At 43.4% G+C, this 21,722-nt stretch overlaps 1 protein-coding gene across 2 annotated transcripts in view; it reads right to left on the bottom strand.

Moving 5' to 3' along the window:
• ELMOD3 (ELMO domain containing 3) overlaps positions 1-21,722 on the bottom strand; it is a 142,007-nt gene that overhangs the window by 102,762 nt on the left and 17,523 nt on the right. For both annotated transcript variants that reach the window (XM_069214246.1, XM_069214247.1), the window contains exons 2-3: positions 4,175-4,820; positions 2,765-2,842 (exon numbers count right to left, since the gene is read on the bottom strand). In XM_069214246.1, the coding sequence (XP_069070347.1) occupies positions 2,765-2,842; positions 4,175-4,216 (120 nt within the window). In that variant the 5' untranslated portion in view covers positions 4,217-4,820. The remainder of the gene's footprint in view (positions 1-2,764; positions 2,843-4,174; positions 4,821-21,722) is intronic.

Raw genomic sequence — 21,722 nt, 5'->3', positions numbered from 1 at the left:
AACTAGGCAATTGATTGGTTAATGGAACTAACACACTAAAGTTGTCTGACATATTTTGGAACCGTTATCTTGAAAGTGATTCCAATTACAGATGCAGAAATAACGACTGCTGAGACACAAACAAAAGAATGACAGGAGAGTGATGAAGTATATGCTGCTTGAAAGCAGTACAAGAGTGAAGAGATGCACACAAGAATGCATTCTCATAAGAGATTGTGCTATCCCGTGTGTATTTGTACAAACATAACAAACATCAGATTGTATAGTTTATCACAGTAAATTTTGCATGTTTTTTGCTTATAATCACCTAGATTTTTAAACTGAATTCAGGCCACTTGCTCCCAGTCTAACGTCCTGTGAAAGATATTAACCTCTGCTATGAGTGGAAGCCAATTTGGTCAACGTCTTCTAAAGGTAGACTTAAGTCTTCTACCTAAACCATCTGTTTCCATACCTAGCCTTGAATTAACTAAGGTGTGCAAGGCTGACAACAAACTGGGCTAAAGCTGAGCACATTTCGACTTCAGTCTGACAGTTTGCCTTATCTATGGCTGAAATTTCACCTGAGTAGCAAAACCTGGCAAGCCAGAGAAAAATCTTCACGGTCTCCCTACAGGCTTTCAAGAGGAGCTAACCAACACCAAAGGTCTTGTCTATTGCAGTCATCTGTGAGATTTAACATAACAAAATACCTGATTACAGGCTTTATCCAGATGCAGTGAATATCTACCCTTAAAGCCCTATTGGTTTTAACAAATTCTTTGCACAATAAAAAAATAAAAAGGTCTACAGCTTTGTTAGAACTTTTCATAACTAACAGAGCAACCCAATGATACAGGACAATCTATCTTGGGAAAATAATCAGGCCCATCACCTTCATCATTGGCTTGTTCCCAAAACTAATCTGGGCCTAAATTAAAAAATAAAAAAACAGCTTTCCGCTAGCTACCCATCAGGAATACTGTCAAATTATAAATATGTACAAAATTACAGTTGGCACAACAAACTACAATCTCTCTAGCAGGTCCTAACAAATCTTCTATCAACAAGTTTTACCAACAACCCTTTCCTACTAAGGTAGTCTGAAAGTCTATGTACCAATAGACCAGTTTACAGGCTTTAGCACAGTGTAATAACAATCCACCCTTAAATGCCTATTAATTTTGATACCTGCTCTGCAAAATAAATGTCCGGACTACTGCCTCTGTCCTAACTTTTCATAATAAACAGCTCAGGACTATAGCACCGATAGGCTTGTCAGCATAATTACTCCTCCTGTACTGAATATAGGTTTTCAAAGTGCCATCGAAGAACTCTTTTTCACTGGATGCACTCAACTTCTACCCAATCAAACTCTCTACTCCAAAAATTCAATGTGCAGGTGGAGCCAAAGCCCATCCGTCAGCTTAAAGGTTTTTCTGTTGATCACAAACTACGATGACAGCTACGGAGTCAAAACCGATATAAAAAGACACCTGCTGGGCTATGAGGAAAGGAACACCACAAGGATCCAGATAAAACAAGCATTTGCAATGCAACTGGTCTCGCATTTGCCAGAGTGAGAGCTATTACCGTTTTAAACTCCTAACTGGACTTTTTTTGCCACATAAATTGAAAGACAAAACCAAGCGTGATTGTGCTATGTAAAACCTCATATGTTTTCAGTAGTTGGCTGGTGCGCTTGAGGAGGGCTGAACACGGCAAAAGGCATGACGTATGCATGCCTTTCACTAATGAAATCAATCTGATTTTAAAAGGCAAGCCGACGAACCAATGAAAGTGACAGGTGTGACATGGGTGTGGTTAAAAGCCCAAAGAGAGATTACAACAGGGACAGAGCGCTCGGCCATAAAAATAACCCGCCAAGCTCACACACGTATACGAACACATGTTTATGGACATAAATGTGAAGAATGACAAATAGAAAAAATTACCATCAAAAACTTACAAAAGAAACATTTCCCAGCAGACAACTAAAGGGACAAAACGATCCAATACCATTTACACCTGTTGAAATACACTTTTATTGTGACTCTTTTGCTGCGCAATTTCAAGCAGTAACAGATTGTTTTTCTTCTAAAGCACAAGCTTGCTGCAGCCTTTAGCTCCGAATTGCCAAAAGCCAGTGTGTACATTCCCTAAAAAATAGATAAACTCCATTGCCTGCTGAAATTTCTTTTTCTGGTTTTCTCATGAAATGATTCAGACATCAACCATGCAATAATATTCGTTAATAAATACATTTCCATCCGCAGACTCCAGCTTCTAAAGCATGTTTTCAGCATGTAAACTGCTTAAAAGATTATGTAAGCGCTATATAAATACAATTACAATACAAGACCACCGCCAATGCACTCAAAGAAAGCAGTCTGTTTTTTCATCAATTCTTCCAGCAGGAGACAAATATTCAAATGTACTGTTCAATAAAGCATGGACAGACTTAGCGTGGACTGCCTTCCCCACTTTTCTCATTTTTAAGCCATGACTGTGCAGCACTCACATGAAAACAGGGAAAGTGTAATGTGCAGAATGAAAATATAGCACTTTAATTCTGAAACAGGAACTCCAACTCTGGAATAAAATTATTTTATGATAAACTATCATCACCACAAACATTGAAGTTCAAATTACAGGCATCAGGTGACGACTCAAAAGCTCTCATATTTCCAAGGACTTCATCGCTATTTTCTGACAGACACCTGAACAAAGGTTACAATTCCTGTCCCGTCTGACAAGAGTGAATTTGAGCTATAAATATACGCACGGGTATGTTTTTAGTAGTTGGCAGAGGTTCCGATTCGTGCTCAGGGTGACCGGACTCCAGGATGCAGTTCTTCATGCCCTAAAGAAAACATAGGAAGGCGAGAATTAATGTTTATGAATTACAGAAATGCAGTCTGTAGCCTCCGTTCGTAGCGGGCGTGTTGCTGTGGTTTCCAGGACGGTCCCGCGCTTTCCCCAGGGACAGAGAGGAGGGAGGACTGTGACAACAGTCCTCCCTCATTAAGCACGCACATTCTGAAGAGAGAAACACTGAACCCGTTCTTTCCCGATCCCCCACGAGACTGTGCATAGGTTACTCAAGCAAATAAGGATTAAATGGCACTAGCCTGCTACCCACATAGATGCCCTAAGGAACACTCCAAAGCAGAGGTTGAGATCAGTTCCACAAGATTGCAGATAAAAGCAAGGCTTGCAATTAGGTAAAGGTCACAATCCTAATAGGCCTGAACCCCACTAAGGACTTGCTAATGAACATTAGTTTTGAAAAACTCAGGGGAAGATAGAAAAAAACAAATGCCCAGAGTTCACATTACACTGAGAATTCCAAGGAACAGGTAGAAGGTGGTGTGCTCACTCTTCTTCTAAAAAAGGGGCATATGGATTAAATTGAAGCCTAAATCACAGCATGCCGTCCACAGCAACAGACGGAACATACACCATCTTACACCCAGAGATTCAATCTCCGGCAGAAAACTGTATATAGTAAGCAGAGTACGGCCAAAGCAACCAATTAGGAAAAGATGGGGTTTTATACATAAATGAAACAATTAGAAGAAATGTTTTAAAAAGTGCATATATAAGTCCAATTTACTTAGATGGATGAAGGCAAATTGGAAATATTAGCAATGTTGTAGAAATGAAAGGCACATGTGCAAATGATTTTGCTCAAATACACCAGTGAAAATTCTTGTGTTTCAAGATTTGCAGTGTCTAAAACTGTGTTCCTGATTTAGCAGTGTAAAATAAAGATCTAGCTTAGTTGAAATGATCAGAGTATCTTCAAAGATACTTCCATATGACTTAATAAGCATATATTTATCTCCTATCTGACAAAACCCTGTGAGATTTCTGGACCAATGTACAAAACCTTTGACGCTCACAAAGGAGCTGCTGGTGGTGGCCATTGGGAAGGTACAGAACAGCTACAAAGTTGCAACTCTGGCCTGCTGTAACAACCAGAATGAGAGTTTGGGTTAAGCCACAAAGTTACAAATGTGTGGCTGAACACTACCTTCCTAAGGACCATCACCAGAAAGAGCTTATGTCAAAGGACAGAAGCTCAACTATTCAAGTCTACCAAACGCTCTGCCTGTACAAGAAACACACTGAAAATTCAGTTTAATATGCAAATAAGAATGTTTTTATGATACAACAGTGGCAGTGCTCTTACCTCTGCTTTTCCATTGTGGTTTTCATCTGCATGTATATCCATGGCAACTGTCTTCTTTTGAGGATGACTCACAAGATATTTGTGTCACTGCACTGCAGGATTCTGCCTACTGCACAAAGTTTTCACCATGGGGAGTGACCCTTAGACCAGAGAAGGAGCATTACCTCCATGGGAACAGTACGCTGGCCCTTCATAATAGCCTCACGTACGATGGCCTTTCTTCAAATGGAATCTGTGACGTTTAGAAAGAAGAGCAACATATCATCCAACATGATTTTTAAATCTGCCTTGGACTACCCGCTTTCAAATTACCACAAAGCCATCAACGTGGAAATAATGAATGCATGTTTTGATCTCCTTCTAAACAGTCTAGGTGTCATTGACCATTATCGTTGGGCAGCTAGGTTTTGTTTCACATACACAAGAGAGCTGAGCACAAAATGCCTGCTTTCCATTCGGTCCGAGTTACGGAGTTGCTGCTGAAGCCCCAAGGATGTACAGCCGTTTCTTCCATACAACTACTGTGTCCATGAGCAAGGAAGAGACACCTCAAAATTCAAGGTGTACATGCAACTTCCACAGCAAAGTGACAGTGTGGGATACGGTAAAACAGTTCCTTCGTGGACTTCGGATCCTTCACCCAGACCTGGAAGTAGAAAAAAAACAATGCACACAATTCAGATTTATTAAGCAAGCTTCAATCTGTTGGCCACTTGTGCATCAGTAAAATAAAAACAGACACTGACGCACGGTGATTGCAGAAACTTAAGCGAAAAACTACAAACCCTTTAACCTAAAACCTAGCTCAAATCATCATATCAAGTTAAGCCTTCGTAATGCATGTAGTAGAAAAGAAAGATTAAAGGAATATTTGGGCCTGCATTTTTAAATTTACAATACAGCTACAAAACGGTCAAATAGTAGTCATAAGAAGCACACAGTCAATTACCAAATCCGCTCTGTAAGGGCAGGTGAAACCTTAATGTTGTTACACTTTAAAAGCCGACAATGGAATGAAACCAGAAAGAGAGGTAGAGGCAATGAATGGAAACAGCCACAGAACGAGGCTTGGGGTGAAACAGTTTGTTTCTTCAGAGATCACTGATCCTTCCAATGACGCACATAAATGTTCTTTCCCCGCATAACAAAATTATACATTCTTCCACTTGAAACCATTTAAGCATTCAGACTCTGAACAAGTTTTTTTAAATCACTAGGACTGATAAATTCTGATCCACCCTGGTTTGTTTAATCAATTTTCAATTACATTTTATTTATTTATTTATTATGTTTTGGAACAACAGAGATCCACATAAAGAATACAATAATTCATCCTTATCTTCAATGCAACAACATAAAAACATTTGCAAGAAAGACATTTAAAAAGAAAACACAAATAACTACCATAATAAAATAAATTAATTCACCCATTAAAAATTAAAAAACATAAATCCATAGGCAAAGCCATCAGGAAGCCTAACTCTGTGTGAATGACAACTCTAGTGAAAACTTCCATCAGAGAAAATGTGCAAAACCTTACTAAGTACAAATACGCAATATCAATACTAAATACAGTACTCGATTATAAAGTGCAAAAGGCTAAATAGTGCAAATACGCAAAACATTCAAGCAGTAATGTTCGATGATCAAAACAATACAAAATACATACACTCTATATTAAAATACACATGATTAAGAAGTGCAAATCAGCAGATAAATTGCCAAAGTGACAAATAACTACAAGAACGAAATAAGCAGTTCTGCCCACTCAGATAATAAAGTGCAGTAATACCCTTATATTTATCGAGCATCCAACTTTAACACATAGCATATAATAATAATAATAAAACTTGTGATTGCATAAAAACATTTACGGTCCTCTGCAATTCAAGTAAGGTACCAAAACAATTACATGTGAAAATTCAAACACACTGAAAAAACATTTTAGAAAAGTTTTGAAATAGTTTTGTGCAGGCCATTTTAGTTGGGAAGGAGAGGTAAATAAGCAATGACGAGCCTCAACTACTGAAATTATAATGGATTTAAAAAAATAGATTTCAAAAAGTGCTGACGTGCAAAACGAGGGGATGGACATACAAAGAGCACATGAATTAAGTCATGGAAATGAGTCAGGCAAAGATCACAAAACCTCTCGTCCCTCGGAATGCCTTCCAAAGTTCCTGTGATAACTCTTAACGCAAACAACTTTAATGTTAATAATAATAGAATAATTCTCCTTACACTATGTGGAAGATTCTGTAGGAGGATAGGGTTGTTTTTTATTTTTTTAATCTCATTTCTTGCACACTGTGAGCAGAGCTAAATATCCCTTTTCCTACTCGCTATACACAAAGATTTATTTATCAAGTTTTGAGGAGGTTCTGGGAGATTTTCGGGGGCGGGGGTCTGGGAATCTCAGATCTGAGTAGTCTCAAACATTTCCATTGCTTTTCTATAATTAGAATAAAGTGCAAATCTTCCTCTCAAGATATGGAAAATTTCAAGCTTTAATGCAGCCGAGATAGAACCCATTTCACTGCCTAGCAAACTGTCCCCCCTCCTCAGGACAGCAAGCACAGTTGTGGAGGATAACCCAAATTCAAGCCAAAGAGCAGATGGAGAAGCCAAAGAGTTAAAATTGCAAATTTGATGCCATATGCGCCCACAAAAAAGGGCCAAAGCTGCTCATCCATCACTTCACAGGCGTAACTCAAAGTAGGTGGTATTTTTATCTTCTAAACCAAAAGGACATGTGCAAAGTGCATTTGCCCACAACTCTTAAACAATCTGAACAGCAGAGGTCTGGGACAGTGCCTTACTTTAGCAATGATTTATGTAGTCTTTATTTAGGCAGTTACTTGACAAGATTCTACCAGATAGGAATAAAACTGCACCACTTCCAACTTAGCATTCCCCGGAAACCAATTACATTTCTGCCTAATTCTACACCCCCTTTGTTCTAAAAATCATACCTTTACTATTAGATACGTTTATTTTTTAAAAGTGCTCTTCTGAATATTTCTCCAGCGCACAAAGATGCCTTTAAAGGCCTATTGCTGTAGATCCAGCAGAATAACATCATCTGCATAAAGAAGACAGTCAACATTCTTTAGCCCAAATTTAGGAAAATTCCCCTTTACCTGACCAATTCTACAAGGCAGGTTGTGATTATAAAACGAAAAAAGTAGAGGCGCAAGCAGACACCCCATGCTTTGAGCTGTTGTGCGTCACCAGTTTACTTAAACCTTGGTTTCCTCCCATCAAGACCTGAATCCACGTAGAAGATTGCAAGGCAATTATTAGCCTCAAAAGATGAGCGGAAATAGCTACTGCTGACCGTTTTCTTCACAGCTTCCCTCCAGTCAACCCGGTTGAACACTGTGGAAAAATCAATAAAAGTAGTGTACATGGGCATGCCCCTAACCAACGGACACTTTTAATTTAGGGTTTGAAGAGCAGTAACGTTGTCAAGAGTACCACCGTTTTTATGAAAGCCAGTGGTTATAAGATAATCTCCAGAAACCCACTCCGGAAGTTGAAGTAATATGCTATTGGCAAGTAATTTCCAAAAGGGAAATGTGTCTATAATTGAAGGTAAAGGCCTTCAGTTCTTTTTATATAAGGGTACAAAATTATTTTCCCCTCCTAGACGAGGGAATATCACCAGACATATAACAACGCTGGGACAGTGGACATAAATAAATAGCCCATAAAGAAGCCTCCTGTTTAATAAGTGATATCTGAAGTTTGTCACGGCCCAAAGCCCCTAAAGTTATTGCACACTTAAGTCCCACAATCTCCTTACAAGATAACAGGCCATAAAACTCCACCAGATCTACTTAAACAGCAGACGCACACTTGCCAGTGCTACTTAAATTACAGGCATATAATTGCACAATATACTGTGTCCACTCATTGTTCGAGATCGGGATAGCCTCAGCTGTAACGCTACAATTGCAATATTGGGCTATTAAAGCCCAATATTTAAGTGCATTGAAAGAAGTTGCAGATTCCCTCAAATTAATCAGTTTCCTATCCTCCTCCTTTCTTTGTTCTACCACTTTTAATCTTGTTCTTTTGCACTTAAGGCAATTAAGTTCCCTGTGTCTCGTGATTAAAGAAAATTTAGATTGTCTCATAACAAGGGAGTCTATTTCATGATTCGCCTTTTTTACAGCCCAGTAGATCTTGATAGGAGATTTAGACCTTTAACCTCTATCTTTACTCCCAAAAGTTCGAAATAATGTCAGCTGCTTTTCAAACCAGGAGATGGGGTTCTCTAACGATGAATCTGGAGGGCCGAGCCTTGCTATTTTAATACTATGACCCGAATTCTGTATGTTATTATGTGACCAAAAAGTGCACTCACTAGATTTATTATAAACAACATTGCCTTTCCTGGAATTCCAAGAGTCAAGAGCCTCAAGCTCCAAATCAATGAACACAGAGAATACTAGGGTACTTAAATCAGTCCCCAAAATCTCCAAATGTAAACAGACTGTAAACATTTGATGGGGCACTACCACATCGTCAAAGATTGACCACAAGAGGAATGAAAAGTATAAGAAGCAGGAGAATCTTTGGGAAATCTGCCATTTACGAAAATGAATTCATACAATCTCAGAATTTCAAGAAAACATAAGCCCCGCATATCTGATCCAACATTTACAGGTGACACTGGTTCAGGAATACACACCTCATTTTGTGTTGTAAAAGGTCATACATGCAGAATTTGGTACATTAACATTAAAGCTCCCTACAAAAATAACCAAAGGACATTTCTCCAGGAGACTAATGCTACAAACTAATAAAAGCATAGAATCAACAAGGATAGCCTGAGATTTACCAGGGACATATTTATGTTTACAAGCAAAAAAGATAACAACCCACCATTCTCGTTAAACAAAGCTGGCTTTAAGCAAAGGCAAATATTTGAGGGTTGAACAAATACCTTTGGGTTCGAGTTAATATCAGTGCAAAGTAAAATAGCAATTCCTCCACTGGCGTGGTCTTTTACAGAGGGTTTTACTACACAAGAACAAACAAAGTAATTCTCATATTTAAAGTCAATACAGACCCAAGTTTTGTTTGCAAGCAAATAATTAATTACTTAAGACACTACAGAACTCAGTTTCAAATTAGATTGACCCAGGCCTTGCATGTTCCAGGAGTATAATTTACCCGGAGGGTTACCTCCAGAAGCTTTACAGTGTTTTTAGACCCATTCAGAGTGCCTGCTACCCAACTCTAATTAGATAACTCATCTTACTTCGTTGGTTCCAAAACACACAGTTCCTCCTTTCCCACAACACTTATCACTTCCCCCTTCCCCCCCCCCCCCATACCTCTGTCTAGCGATATGGTAATGTCCTTCAAATTGACGGACCTCCCTCCTCCTTATCAAGTCGTGTGTGGTACCCAGTGACTCCAGCATCGAACTATCACAATTAGACACAGTAATGGGCTCTGCCAGAAGGTCATCAATTTCTAATTTCTGAAAATAATCCACATTCTCCAAGATCAACATTACAACAATCCTAGAGCTAAATGTTACCATTGTAGTCGGACGAGGAGCAGAGGGGTTTATATAGACATTATCAATGTCTTTACTTCTTATTAATCTCAGGGTCTTCATTTTTCTAATAATAGATGTAAAATTGCGTGTCTAATCAAAGGGTCAAATGCACAAACAGACAAAATCCAATACATGCGGAATAAACCCAATTTCAGAACCCCAGTATAATTATCAAATTTTGTCCCAGACCCAAAATAAGGTGCCTGTGATGGTGGGAAAAATGGCTGCACCTCCCCATTAAAAGGTCTAACAGACCTTAGTTAATGACAGATAGGCATTACCCTAGAGGGAGAGACTGTGGTATCTCCGAATTCCGCTCCACCACTTTGAAACCCTTATGCCCTACCCAGCTGTTGAAAGGCCAAGGTTATCCACTCCACTCCTACAGCCACACTTTTGACACAACTCATCCGTGCCATCACAGATCTCTTAAGTAGTTACCCCATTAGTAGGAACTGGCCCCTTTTCCTGGGTGGAAATATTAGGACCTAGCATCTCTGATGTATTAGAAGGTTGGAGTGGGACAGAAAATTCTGATCAGAAACCAGACCTACATGCAAAAGAACATTATTCAATATTTCAGTGTTTGTTTTCTGATCAAGAGATACGTTATTTAATATTTAAATGTTTGTTGGCTGATCAAGAGACACAGACTCCGCCAGGACACTTGCAGACCTTAATTGTTTTGACCTACATTTCATGATATGTTTCTTTTTCCCCTTTAGGGGGTTTTGCCGTCGGATCCCCTGCGGTATTCCCCAACCCCAGTGCTGGGGGTCCCCATTGGTGGCCAATTTAGGGAGGACAACAGAAGATTGCGCAGGAGGGAAAAGAGCATCACCATAAAGTGTTGCCCCTTTATTCAAGATTGGAGAAAAATGGATAGGGGATTCTCCATTACTTGGACCCATTGCTCATCCTGACTGTGCCCCTGAAAAGATTCTTGTGAATGTACACTGTCCTCCTCCTGTTTAACCCTAGTTTTCCATGTTTTACCCTAGAGGCAGAGGAAAAGACCCCAGGCCCACAAGGCTTACCCATCTCTGTGCAAAATTCTTTTAACCCACTATTAACCACCAAATTAACTTGGGTGACCTGTGATTTTACCTTTTGTCCCTGCATTCGATATAAACCCCCAGAAGAATTGGTGACAACACCTCCAACACCTGGGCAAATATAGAGATCGATCTTTCTAATAAAAACTTATAGAAGATAAAACTTTCTCAATACAAAACAATTTTAGATGAGGTATTTCCCCCATCTCCCCCTTCCAGATTAAAAGGCTCCAATAACCCTTGTGCCCTGACGACACAAATGAGTCACAATTCATTGAGTTCATTCAAATCGCCGAAGAAGCCCTCAAAGAAGGAGTACTATTATACAAAGCAGGCAACGAAGGGCAGCTAGGCAAACACAGCTAAACCTAGCCCCCCCCCCTGAAGCAACAGATGATTTCAAACATGCATCCCTCAGCAAATTCGTATCTTTAATTATATCTATGTCTGGCAGAGTAAAGTCCACCAGTGCACCAGGATCCTCTCTATGAAGCAAGTTTTTTAATCCTGGAGAGCCATTATTTCCACAATGAGAATCCGAAAGATCTACCCCAGCAGGACTTAAAACCAGCCCTCACGTAGTAGGCATGCCACTTGCAGCGTTCAGTTCAATATGGTTGTTAGAAACAGAACTCTATACTGCAGCATCCACAGGATCCATTTCAATATTACTATAGGCAACACTTTTCTGATTATTGCCCCTCCTTCAACTACTTTGACTACACAAGGAGATCTGCAAAAACGACTTTACTTTGTAGAAAGGAGAGAACTTAGGGCAATTTGAGTTTCCTGACATGAAGTCCCGTGAGATGATGAAGAGTCTAAAATCATGTCAGCTGCTTGATCCATACCAATTGCCATCTTTTTTTCCCCTCTCTTTGCCACTCATTGAAAAAAAGCTAAAAATTGATTCAGATGAGACAACTCAGACTTCTTTCAGCAGATGGATTTTTTTTCAGGTTATTAGAAGAATTAGTTGTAGCAATCAGACAACCAGAATGTGATCTCCTTAATGTCATTTTATCAAATCTATCTTCTGAAGCATAGCCTTGACTACAAAATCTTGACGACGCAAGCACAACAAAGGCAGTCATGGTTGGTAAGTAAACAGGTAGGTAGGTGCATTAAAAATGCTATGCAGATACTAATGCAAATATCAAGTACATTTCTCTGTAAATATCTACACAAACTCCAATACTGGCTCCGGTGCCTGCACCGATTCCTGGCGCAGTTGTTGAAAACAAAAATAGCTGCAAACTTTACCCAACTTTTCTCAGCTACTTTCGGGCTCCAACTACTACCCAACTGCTACCCACAAGCTGCACCTTGCCCACCAGCCGACCTCCCTAGCAAACTCAGCCTTAACCTCTTCTCCATGCCCCTGTGCAACCATACCACATTACTGCCAACTAACACTTACCCAGCCCAACCCCGCCCTCCTGCAGCACCCCAACCCTACGCAACTAGCCCTGCCCCTGCAGCATGAGGGATAGGCCTCAACTGCAAAGGGTCAAAACTAAGGAGCACACCAAGCACACACCACACAGCGGGAGACAATGAGGGAGGTGAGGAAAGAGGTGGCGAGAAATACTTCTGGAGGTTGTGGCACTTCCGTGGATGCTCTGCAGATCAGCGTGGCTTACTCACCATCACCATCACCTAATCAAGTCACTTGTCCAACTGGCCTCCAACTGTTGCACAGTGAGAGAGACAAAACAATTTAGTTTTGTAGCTAGGCAACCGGGCGGAGGGAAGGCAAATCTCCTTGCCCTACTCCTCAGCCCTAAAGTCTCTCCCGCAAGTCTCCTCACCAGGGCAGCTGCCTCCAAGTTGCCACTGCGCTTTGTAGCTCTGCTCTACTCATTACAGAGCACCAGGGAGGGCAAATCTCCTTACCCTGCTCCTCTACGACCTCCACAGTGCTTCTCTCTGCCTCGAAGCTGCTGCCTCCAAGCTAGGCCGCGTTCATCACATTACATGCTACGCGTGTAGCCACATCCTTGTTTGCTTATGACACACAAAGATTATGTTCACAGGTTATGTAGGGCTCAAATCGTGAGGGATTAAGGATATTCATAAAACATATGTTTTAATTATCTATCAACCTGGTCCACATTCTTTGCACCATTAGCTTTTACCATGCTCCAGTAAGAAGTGATTAAAAGGTTGGAGACTGAATCGCAGAGGATTTCATAGTACAAATACACAATTTTACAGTAAGTGTTTTGATGCCTTTTGGCCATGTTCGCACTACAGAAATACCATGCATATATATAAATACCAATTCATAAAGTATCCCTTTTAGAAGCTGCAGGTTAAGGACAACCTGGTAATATTTTTGGTGGCCCAGTCAAAGCATGCGTCAACAAGTAAGAGGTGAAATCTCAGCATGACTGTTGCTCCATAGTAGATGCCTATAGTGGATGTCAACGCCTCTTTGGCTCTGTGGGTAAAGAAAATAGGCAGCAGTTTTTGTAACCTGTGGAACCTGGCACTGGTCAAGATAATCTGAGCAGATCGATTTTCTTGAATCTTTTACACTTGTAAAATGGTTAGGTCCAGACAGCCTCTGTACTCCTTTAATCTCCCAAATGTTCTCTTCTGCAGTTTGACTGTGTTCGAAATGGGGTCTCTGGTTGGCAGTCAGTATGCACTGTCCAATCAGGGACCCTCACTCTAGTCAGGGTAAGGGAGATACGCACCTAGGACAATCCCTGCTCACCCCCTTTGTAGCTTGGCACAAGCTTTCAGGCCTATCTCAAAGGCAATGTGTAAAGTATTTGTCCAATCACACATAGTAACACAGTTAAAACACCACAAAAGGACTCAACACCAGGTTAGGCAAATAGCCAATATTTATCTGAGTAAAACAAGACCAAAACAACAAAGATCAAAACATACACAAGCAAAGTTATGAATTGCTAAAGATTAACCTTGAATATAGCTCTTAGAAACACGAATGCTTCAATTTAGAGTTATCGCGGCGTCGTGACAGAGTTGTTCCCAACAATCCGATGCCAATGGCGCCAATCACAGAGTCACACGGACCCCCAGAAACACTACCTTTGGTAACAAAGAAATAAGCCAGTGCACAGAGTCTGGGAGGAGAGACATCGCTTTGGCGGGGTTAAAGCTGCTGGCGCCGTGGCAGAGTCGGATGTCACGGACATCTATGACATGGCACTTCGGAACCCACGGAGTCGCAGAACTACAGCGAGGCTTCATTGGGCCTGCGGTGTCGGTCAGGGTCGTCGCACTCCAGCTGGGACCACAGCTTTGGGTTTCAGGCAGCAGCGCAGTCGTGCAGCTGCACCAGTTCTGGAGTTGTCCGGAGACAGTGTGCCTGGATCTTCTTGTTTTCTCACCAGAACTCACTTCCAAGGGCCCAGGAACTGCATTGGCATCACTTGGCAAATCAGGGTCCTCACAGGAGTACCCAGGTGCTGGTAGGTGGAGTCTTTGATGTCCCTGAGACTTCTTAAACAGGTGGCAAGCTCAGTCCAAGCCCTTGAAGAAACTTCACAAGCAGGATTTCATAAAGCATCGTCCAGTCCTTTCCCTCTTACGGCAGGAGCAGCAGGCCAGCAGAGTAAACCAACAGGCAGAGTGGCAGGTCCTACTCAAGCATCAAGCTTTTTTCCTTGGCAGAGGTTCCTCTTGATCCTGAAGTAATCTGAAAATCTGGGGTTTTGGGTCTACTACTTATACTCATTTCTGCCTTTGAAGTAGGCAAACTTCAAAGGAAAGTCTCCGTTGTTCACAGGATCCTGCCTTGCCCAGGTCTGGCCCCAGACACACTCCAGGGGGTTGGAGTCTGCATTATGTGAGGACAGGCACAGCCCTTTCAGGTGTGTCAGCTCTTCCCTTCCCACTCAAGCCCAGGAGACTCATCAGGAACTGCAGGGCACTCCCCAACTCCCTTTGAGTCACTGTCTAGTGGGAATTCACAACAGCCCAACTGTCAGTCTGACCCAGACGTGGATTACACAAGCAGGTAGAGGTACAGAATGGTTAAGCAAGAAAATGCCTATTTTCTAAATGTGGCATTTTCAAACAGACAATCTAAATAACCACTTTACCAAAATATGTATTTTTAAATTGTGAGTTCAGAGACCCCACTCCATATCTCTATCTGCCCCCAATGGGAAACTGCACTTAAAAGATATTTAAAGGCAGTACCAATGTTAACCTATGAGAGAGATAGGCCTTTGTAGGCAAATTTGGCAGTATTTCACTATTAGGACACATCAGTACATGTCCTACCTTTTACATACACTGCACCCTGTCAATGGGGCTACCGAGGGCCTACTTTAGGGGTGACTTACATGTAGTAAAAGGGAAGGTTTAGGCCTGGCAAATAGGTACACACTTGCCAGGTCAAATTGGCAGTGCAAGACTGCACACACAGATACTGCAGTGGCAGGTCTGAGACATGTTTACAGGGCTACTCATGTGGGTGGCACAATCAGTGCTGCAGGCCCACTAGTAGCATTTGAATTAGAGGCCCTGGGCACCCCTAGGGCACTTTACTAGGGACTTACTAGTAAATCAAATATGCAATCATGGATAACCAATCACCAGTACAATTTAGAAAGAGAGCTGTTGCACTTTACGACTGGTTAGCAGCAATGAAGTACCCAGAGTATCAAAACCAGCCAAAACAAATTACAGCACAGGGTCCAAAACCAGGAGTTCAGAAGCAAAAATTACAGAGAAACCACGCCAAGAGCTGCCAGGTCTAACAGACTGCATGTCCCTGCTTGTCATATATTGCTCTACAAAGAACGAAGTGCAATATTTGACTAAAATGGGAATGCAGGGCTTGGTCTGCCCTGCAATGGAGTATTTACAGTTGAGTGACTGTCCTTAACCATAATTATCTGCAATCATTAGCAATGGCCGGACAATTTTAAAAAACAAATCACAGTTGCAGTCCAGAGGAGACGGGAACAGCCTAACTCAGCAACCACTGAGACCCCTTCTTGAGCAGTCAGGTCACGAAGAACAAGACCTAGATGCATGGATATGTACTAGGGGTACCAGATGCATTGTGATGTACAGCACAGGAGCAAGAAGGTGGTCTGGAGTTGTGACTCACCTGAAAGAAGGAGCAGACCAACCGACATTGGGAGCTGAGACCCACCAATGTAATCTGGGGTCACAGTAGCAGTGGGTCTATGTCCCTGCACTTAAGACAACATGACCGTGGGATCCTCACAGTAAGATGATGAACAAGTTACTTACTCTTGGTAACGCTTTATCTGGAAGAAATTCTATCTAGCTGCAGATTCCTTACCTTTGAATTCCCTGGCATCAAATTTAAATCCAGAATTGTTTGCTAATTAATACTCTGGGTGCGCCACTGGGTGGCGTTGTTCGGATCCAAGTGCATAGTTTGGCTCCGATAGGGTGTCGTCAATGTCGTTGGAGCCATCTGTGATGTCATGGTCGCCTATAAAAGGCACCACCCTGGCATGTGTACGTCAATTCTTTTACCCACAAACTTCCACACCAGAAGCGCAAAGTCGTGGCTAGAACCAACATTTTGTAAAAGGAATAAACCCTAACCCTACTAGACATATCCACAGAGCGGGGACGCATGGGTGGGTGTAAGGAATCTACAGCTAGATAGTCTCTCTACCACATAATGCGTTACCGAAGGTAAGTAACTTGTCCATCTGATGGAGAATTCTAGCTGCTGATGCCTTACCTTAGAATAGATACCCAAGCCATAACCTCCTGGCAGTGGGCTGTGGTAGATATTCTTACAATAGAAAGTCCTGTACGACCGAAAGAGCAAAGTGTCTCTCCAGACCCGATTGTCCAGGCAGTAGCGTTTTGCAAACAAGTGCAAAGATGCCCACGTTTTGCCTGACAAATCTCCAGGACTGGAACGCCTGAGTTAGAGCAGTGGTAGCAGCTTTGTCCCTGGTAGAATGAGCCCTTAAGCCCCCAGGAGGCTGCTTCATGGCCAATGTGTAGCAGATCTTGATGCAGAGAACGACCCAGCACGAAATGGTTGGCTTCTGCACTGCCTGGCCCTTCTTTGCTCCCACGTACCCCACAAAGAGTTAGTCATCCACCCGGAAGTCTTTTGAGCGGTCAAGGTAGAACGACAATGTTCTTTTTAGGTCCAGTCGGTGGAGATGCTCCTCTTCCTTGGAGGGATGCGGCTGAGCAATGAAGTTGGGCAGGGTGATGTTCTGACTCACATTAAATGGGGTCACCATCTTGGGGAGGAAAGAGGCAGGAGTGCAGAGTACCACCTCATCTGGATACACAGTGAGATAGGGTGGCTTTGATGACAGAGCTTGCATCTCACTCACCCTCCTTGCAGATGTTATTGCCACTAAGAAGGATGTCTTGATAGCGAGCAGCCAGAGGGGACAGCTGTGCAAAGGCTCAAAGGGAACACACATCAGAAATGTGAGGACCAGATTTAAGTCCCATTGGGCATTACAAAGGGCGTACAAGCCCTTTGAAGAATCTATGTTCAATGGGGAATTTGAACAGCAAGGCTGATCAGGCAGCTGAAGAAATGCTGATAAGGCATAAAGATAGCTCTTGAGGGTTCCTAAGGCAGGCCCCTGCTGGGCGAGTAAAAGTATGAAGAGAAGGATACCAGAAGGAGGATCAATAGGCCTTTCTGTACAATAATATACAAAGTGTTTCCAACGGCAGGTGTATACCGTTTTAGTGGAGGGACGCCTGGCTGCCAAAATTAATTTACAGACTTCAAGAGGAAGGTCAAAAGCCATCAACTGCTGCCGCTCAATCTCCACGTATGGAGGTGCAGAGTTGATAGGTTCAGGTGGAGAACCCTCCCCTGCTGCTGCGACAGAAGAGCTTCCCGAAGGGGAAGCCTGATCGGAGGACTGACGCTCATTTTGAGAAGCTCTGGATACCAGACTTTCCGTGCCCAATCCGGAGCCACAAGGATGGCTTGGGCCCGGTCGTTCTTGATCTTCTTGAGAACGCTGGGCAGAAGTGGTATGGACGGAAAAGCGTACCAGTGGCTCGAACTCCGCTCATGACAAAAAGCATCGCTGAGCGATTGCCACCTTGGAAACTCCACCATGCAATACTGCTGAAATTGCACAGTCTCTGCAGAGGCAAACAGATCTAACCAAGGCTCATCCCACTGCTGAAAGAGTCCTTGCGCCACCTCCAGATAGAGATACCATTTGTGATCTACTAAGCATCGATGGCTGAGTTCATCCACCTTGGCGTTCACAGAATCTGCCAGGTGTTGAGCCACCAGGGTTATTCCCTGCTGTTATAGCAATGTTCAGAGACGCAGAGCTTCTTGACAAAGGATCCACGACGCAATACCACCCTGCTTGTTGAAGGACCACATTACGGTGGTGTTGTCCGAGTACACCTGCACTAACTTCCCTTCCACAACAGGAAGAAATGCTTTCAATTCCTGTCAGATCACCTGGAGCTCCGGCAAGTTGATATGGAGTCTAGATTCCGCTGGAGACCAGAGACCTCTGATCTCCACCTGTAGTGATATTTATGTTTTGACCACTGACTCCATGTTGCACTCAGCCTAGCAGCACATTGTCACATTAGTGACCACCAACTTCATTTTGCCTATTGACTTTATTTTAGCATTAGCCACTGCCACGTTAAAAGCCTAAAGTAGTTTTCCACGCTGTACTGTGCTCATGTTTTTATTTTTTGTGTTCTTTCCCACCAAGGGCTTAGGCTGATAAGAATGTACCAAGACGGCACGGAATGATCTTGTTTTGAATTGCCACCCTGGGATTGTGGCCAAGTCCTGTCGTGTTATTTTCAAAGCTGGCCCAAAGCAATCAGCATCTTTTGAATAAATAAACTTCTACGGTGAGAGAGAGGGAGGTTCTAGAATGTTCCTCTCTTGTTTGTTCAAAGTATAAGAGGCCGAGACCAGATGGACCAAGGACTGCAAGTGTTTGCAGATCTCAGGCATACCCCGAACGATGGGGTTTGTCATCCTTCCCGTGAAGATAATTTATCTCTCTCTCCTCGATCGATTGTGGGATCTGGCGATCTGATGCTGAATAGGAGGGAGATGAAGCAGTTATGCCCTTGCCTCGTGGTGATGGATATTTTTTAATTCATTATTTGCTTTGCATTATTATAGAATATAGATACATATATTTGCTGTGTATATTGTATTGGAGAATCATTTGTACATGTTTTCATTTCATTGCTGTGACCATTTTTAACTGTGTGCTTTCAGCATGCTAATCTCCTTTTGTGAACCTTGCAAAGTGAAGTAATAGATTTCTTCTTTAGACTAAGAAGCGCATTCCAGAGATTTTTGTCAGTGCATGAGTGTTTCAGCTCGGTCATTAGTGAAGCAGAACACCACCTCTCCCAGATGGCTACCCCATCCCAGATGTGACGCATCTGTCACTACTGTAAGATCTGGCTGGGGAAGAGACAGGAGTCTGCCTCTGACCCAATCGCAGCTCAGTAACCACCACTGCAGGTCTTTTGCAGTTTTCGCTGAGATCTGAAACGTGTCAGTAAGATTTTCCTGATGCTGTGCCCACTGGAACTTCAGGTCCCACTGTAGAGCCCTCATATGCCATCTGGCATGTTTGACCAACAGGATGCAGGAAGCTATGAGTCCCATCAGCCTTAGAGTCTGTTTCCGCTGCTCGGGAGGATAATCACGAAACTGCACTGTGTTCAGAACAGCCCAGATGAAAGGGAGCTTTTTAGAGGGAGTCAGGTGTGACTTCAGCAAGTTTATAATGAACCCCAGCGAATGAAGGAGGTCTGCCATAGTCTAAAGGTGGGTGACGAGCAACTGGGGGGTAGGAGCCTTCAACAGCCAGTCGCTGAGGCAGGGGAAGACTGAAATCCCTAACCTGCGCAGATGAGCTGTTACCACAGTCATCACCTTGGTGAACACCCGAGGGGCACTGGTGAGACCGAAAGGTAGCACAGTAAACTGAAAGTGATTGTGGCCTACCTTGAACTGCAAGTAACACCTGTGTGAGGGAAGGATGGGGATGTGAAAATACACATCCTGCAAGTCCAATGCTACCCATCTAGTCTCCTTTGTCTAGGGCAGACGACCTGAGCCAGAGTGAGCATCTTGAATTTCTCCTTTTTGAGGAAGAGATGGACGTCCCTTAAATCCCAGACAGGGCGAAAACCCTTGGTCTTTTTTTGGAATCGGAAAGTAGCAGGAATAACAACCACTGCCTACTTATGACATTGGGACCCTTTCCATGGCTCCCTTGGCCAAGAGAGCCGTAACTTCCTCGTGGAGCAAGATTGAATGATCCTCCATCAGCTGTTCTTTCAATGGAGGAATAGAGGGAGTGACAGACTGGAAGGGGGGGGGGGGAATAGCCCTTCTGTATGATCTGCATGACCCATTTGTCAGATGCTATGGACTGCCAGTGAGGGAGATGAAATCTAATCCTCCCTCCAAGTGGACGAATATGGTCTTGTAGAACCATACTAGGAGGGTTTGGGCGTAGCGGAAGAGGGGGGCTGGGTAGTGGCCGATCTCTGGTCAGACCCTCTGAGTCTGAAGGTACCACGACCTCGTCCTTGCACTGGATGCTGTGAAGCTGAAGTACGGTGGCTGAAGGGCAGGTGGTGTGGCACCCAGCCCGTTCCAAAGCCTCGAAAGGGGCAAAAGGTAGATTGCTGGTGCCGAGATGCCCAAGGATCTGGCCGTAGCCCGAGTGTCCTTGATCTGTTCAAGCAGCGGGTCTGCCTTTTCTCTAAAAAGGCGTGTGCTATCGAAAAGCATGTCCATCAGATTTGTTTGGACATACCCCAAAAAGCCAGTGGTATGAGGCCACTGTCGCTGGGCAGGGTGATTTCTACGAGTCTGTTGTGTCCAAACCACAACAAATTGTAAACTTGGCTGCATCTCTCCCATCCTTGACACCTGAGTGGGAGCGTCCCGTACGCATGTCCCATACGCACTCCGGAACCTGGGGCAGGACCTGTGCTACCATATCCCATAAAGTATAGGAAAAACGGCCCAGTAGGCATGATGTGTTTACGGACCTCAATGCCAGGCTGGCAGAAGAAAACATCTTCTTCCCAAATTGGTCCAGCCTCTTGGATTCCCTATGCAGGGCAGCGGAAGGGAAGGCACCATGGGAGCTGGATGCTTGGACAACCTAGCTCTCCGGGGTAGGGTGTTGGGTGAGGAAACTAGGGTCAGAAGGAGCTGGTCGATGGAGGTTACCAATTGTCCTGTTTACAGGAGACCCTGTGCTGGGTTTGAACCACGTCCCCAGCAGGACATCAGTAAGGGCTTCATTGAAGGGTAACATCGGTTCCAATGTAGCAACCCCCGGCTGAAGCACCTCTGTCAGGATGTTTTTCCTGATTGGCACCGTAGGCAAGTCTAGGTCCAAGACCTTAGCTGCTCTATGCACCACCATGGCATATGACGCTCCCTCCTCCGTAGCCACAGAAGGAGGTGAGAGCATACCAGCATCTGGAGAAGTATCCAGTTCACTGGCTTCCCCCATACCAGTTCTGCTGCTCCAATCCATACTCTAAAGGGTCCTCAGACCCCTCCCATTCCTCACCTGTGCATGGCTGTTAAAAAAAAAGCGGCAGTGTTCTGGGCCGTGTCAGCACCGTCCAAGTCAGAATCAGCGTTGTACGACATTGTTTCGGCTCTGGATCATCCAGAATGAGGATGGGGCTCGCCGGTGGTGGTGTGGAGGGGTTTTGTGTGGGGGGGGGGAATTCGGGAACCAGGGAAGATTACCTCAAGAAGACCATGAATGAGAGATCAGAGGGACATAAGCAGACGTGGAACATTAAGCAAACATTCACAGACCAGAATGAAGAATTTCACCTCAAGCAGGAGGATCTGGAGAACAGATTGTGGCGCAATGACATTTACATGAGACGCACAACATGTGGTGCAAAGGGCTAAAAC

The sequence above is a fragment of the Pleurodeles waltl genome, chromosome 11 (genome assembly GCF_031143425.1).
Source record: "Pleurodeles waltl isolate 20211129_DDA chromosome 11, aPleWal1.hap1.20221129, whole genome shotgun sequence".
Taxonomy (NCBI): domain Eukaryota; kingdom Metazoa; phylum Chordata; class Amphibia; order Caudata; family Salamandridae; genus Pleurodeles; species Pleurodeles waltl.
Note: the sequence above shows the minus strand (reverse complement) of the source record. Positions and strands in the feature narration are given on the sequence as shown.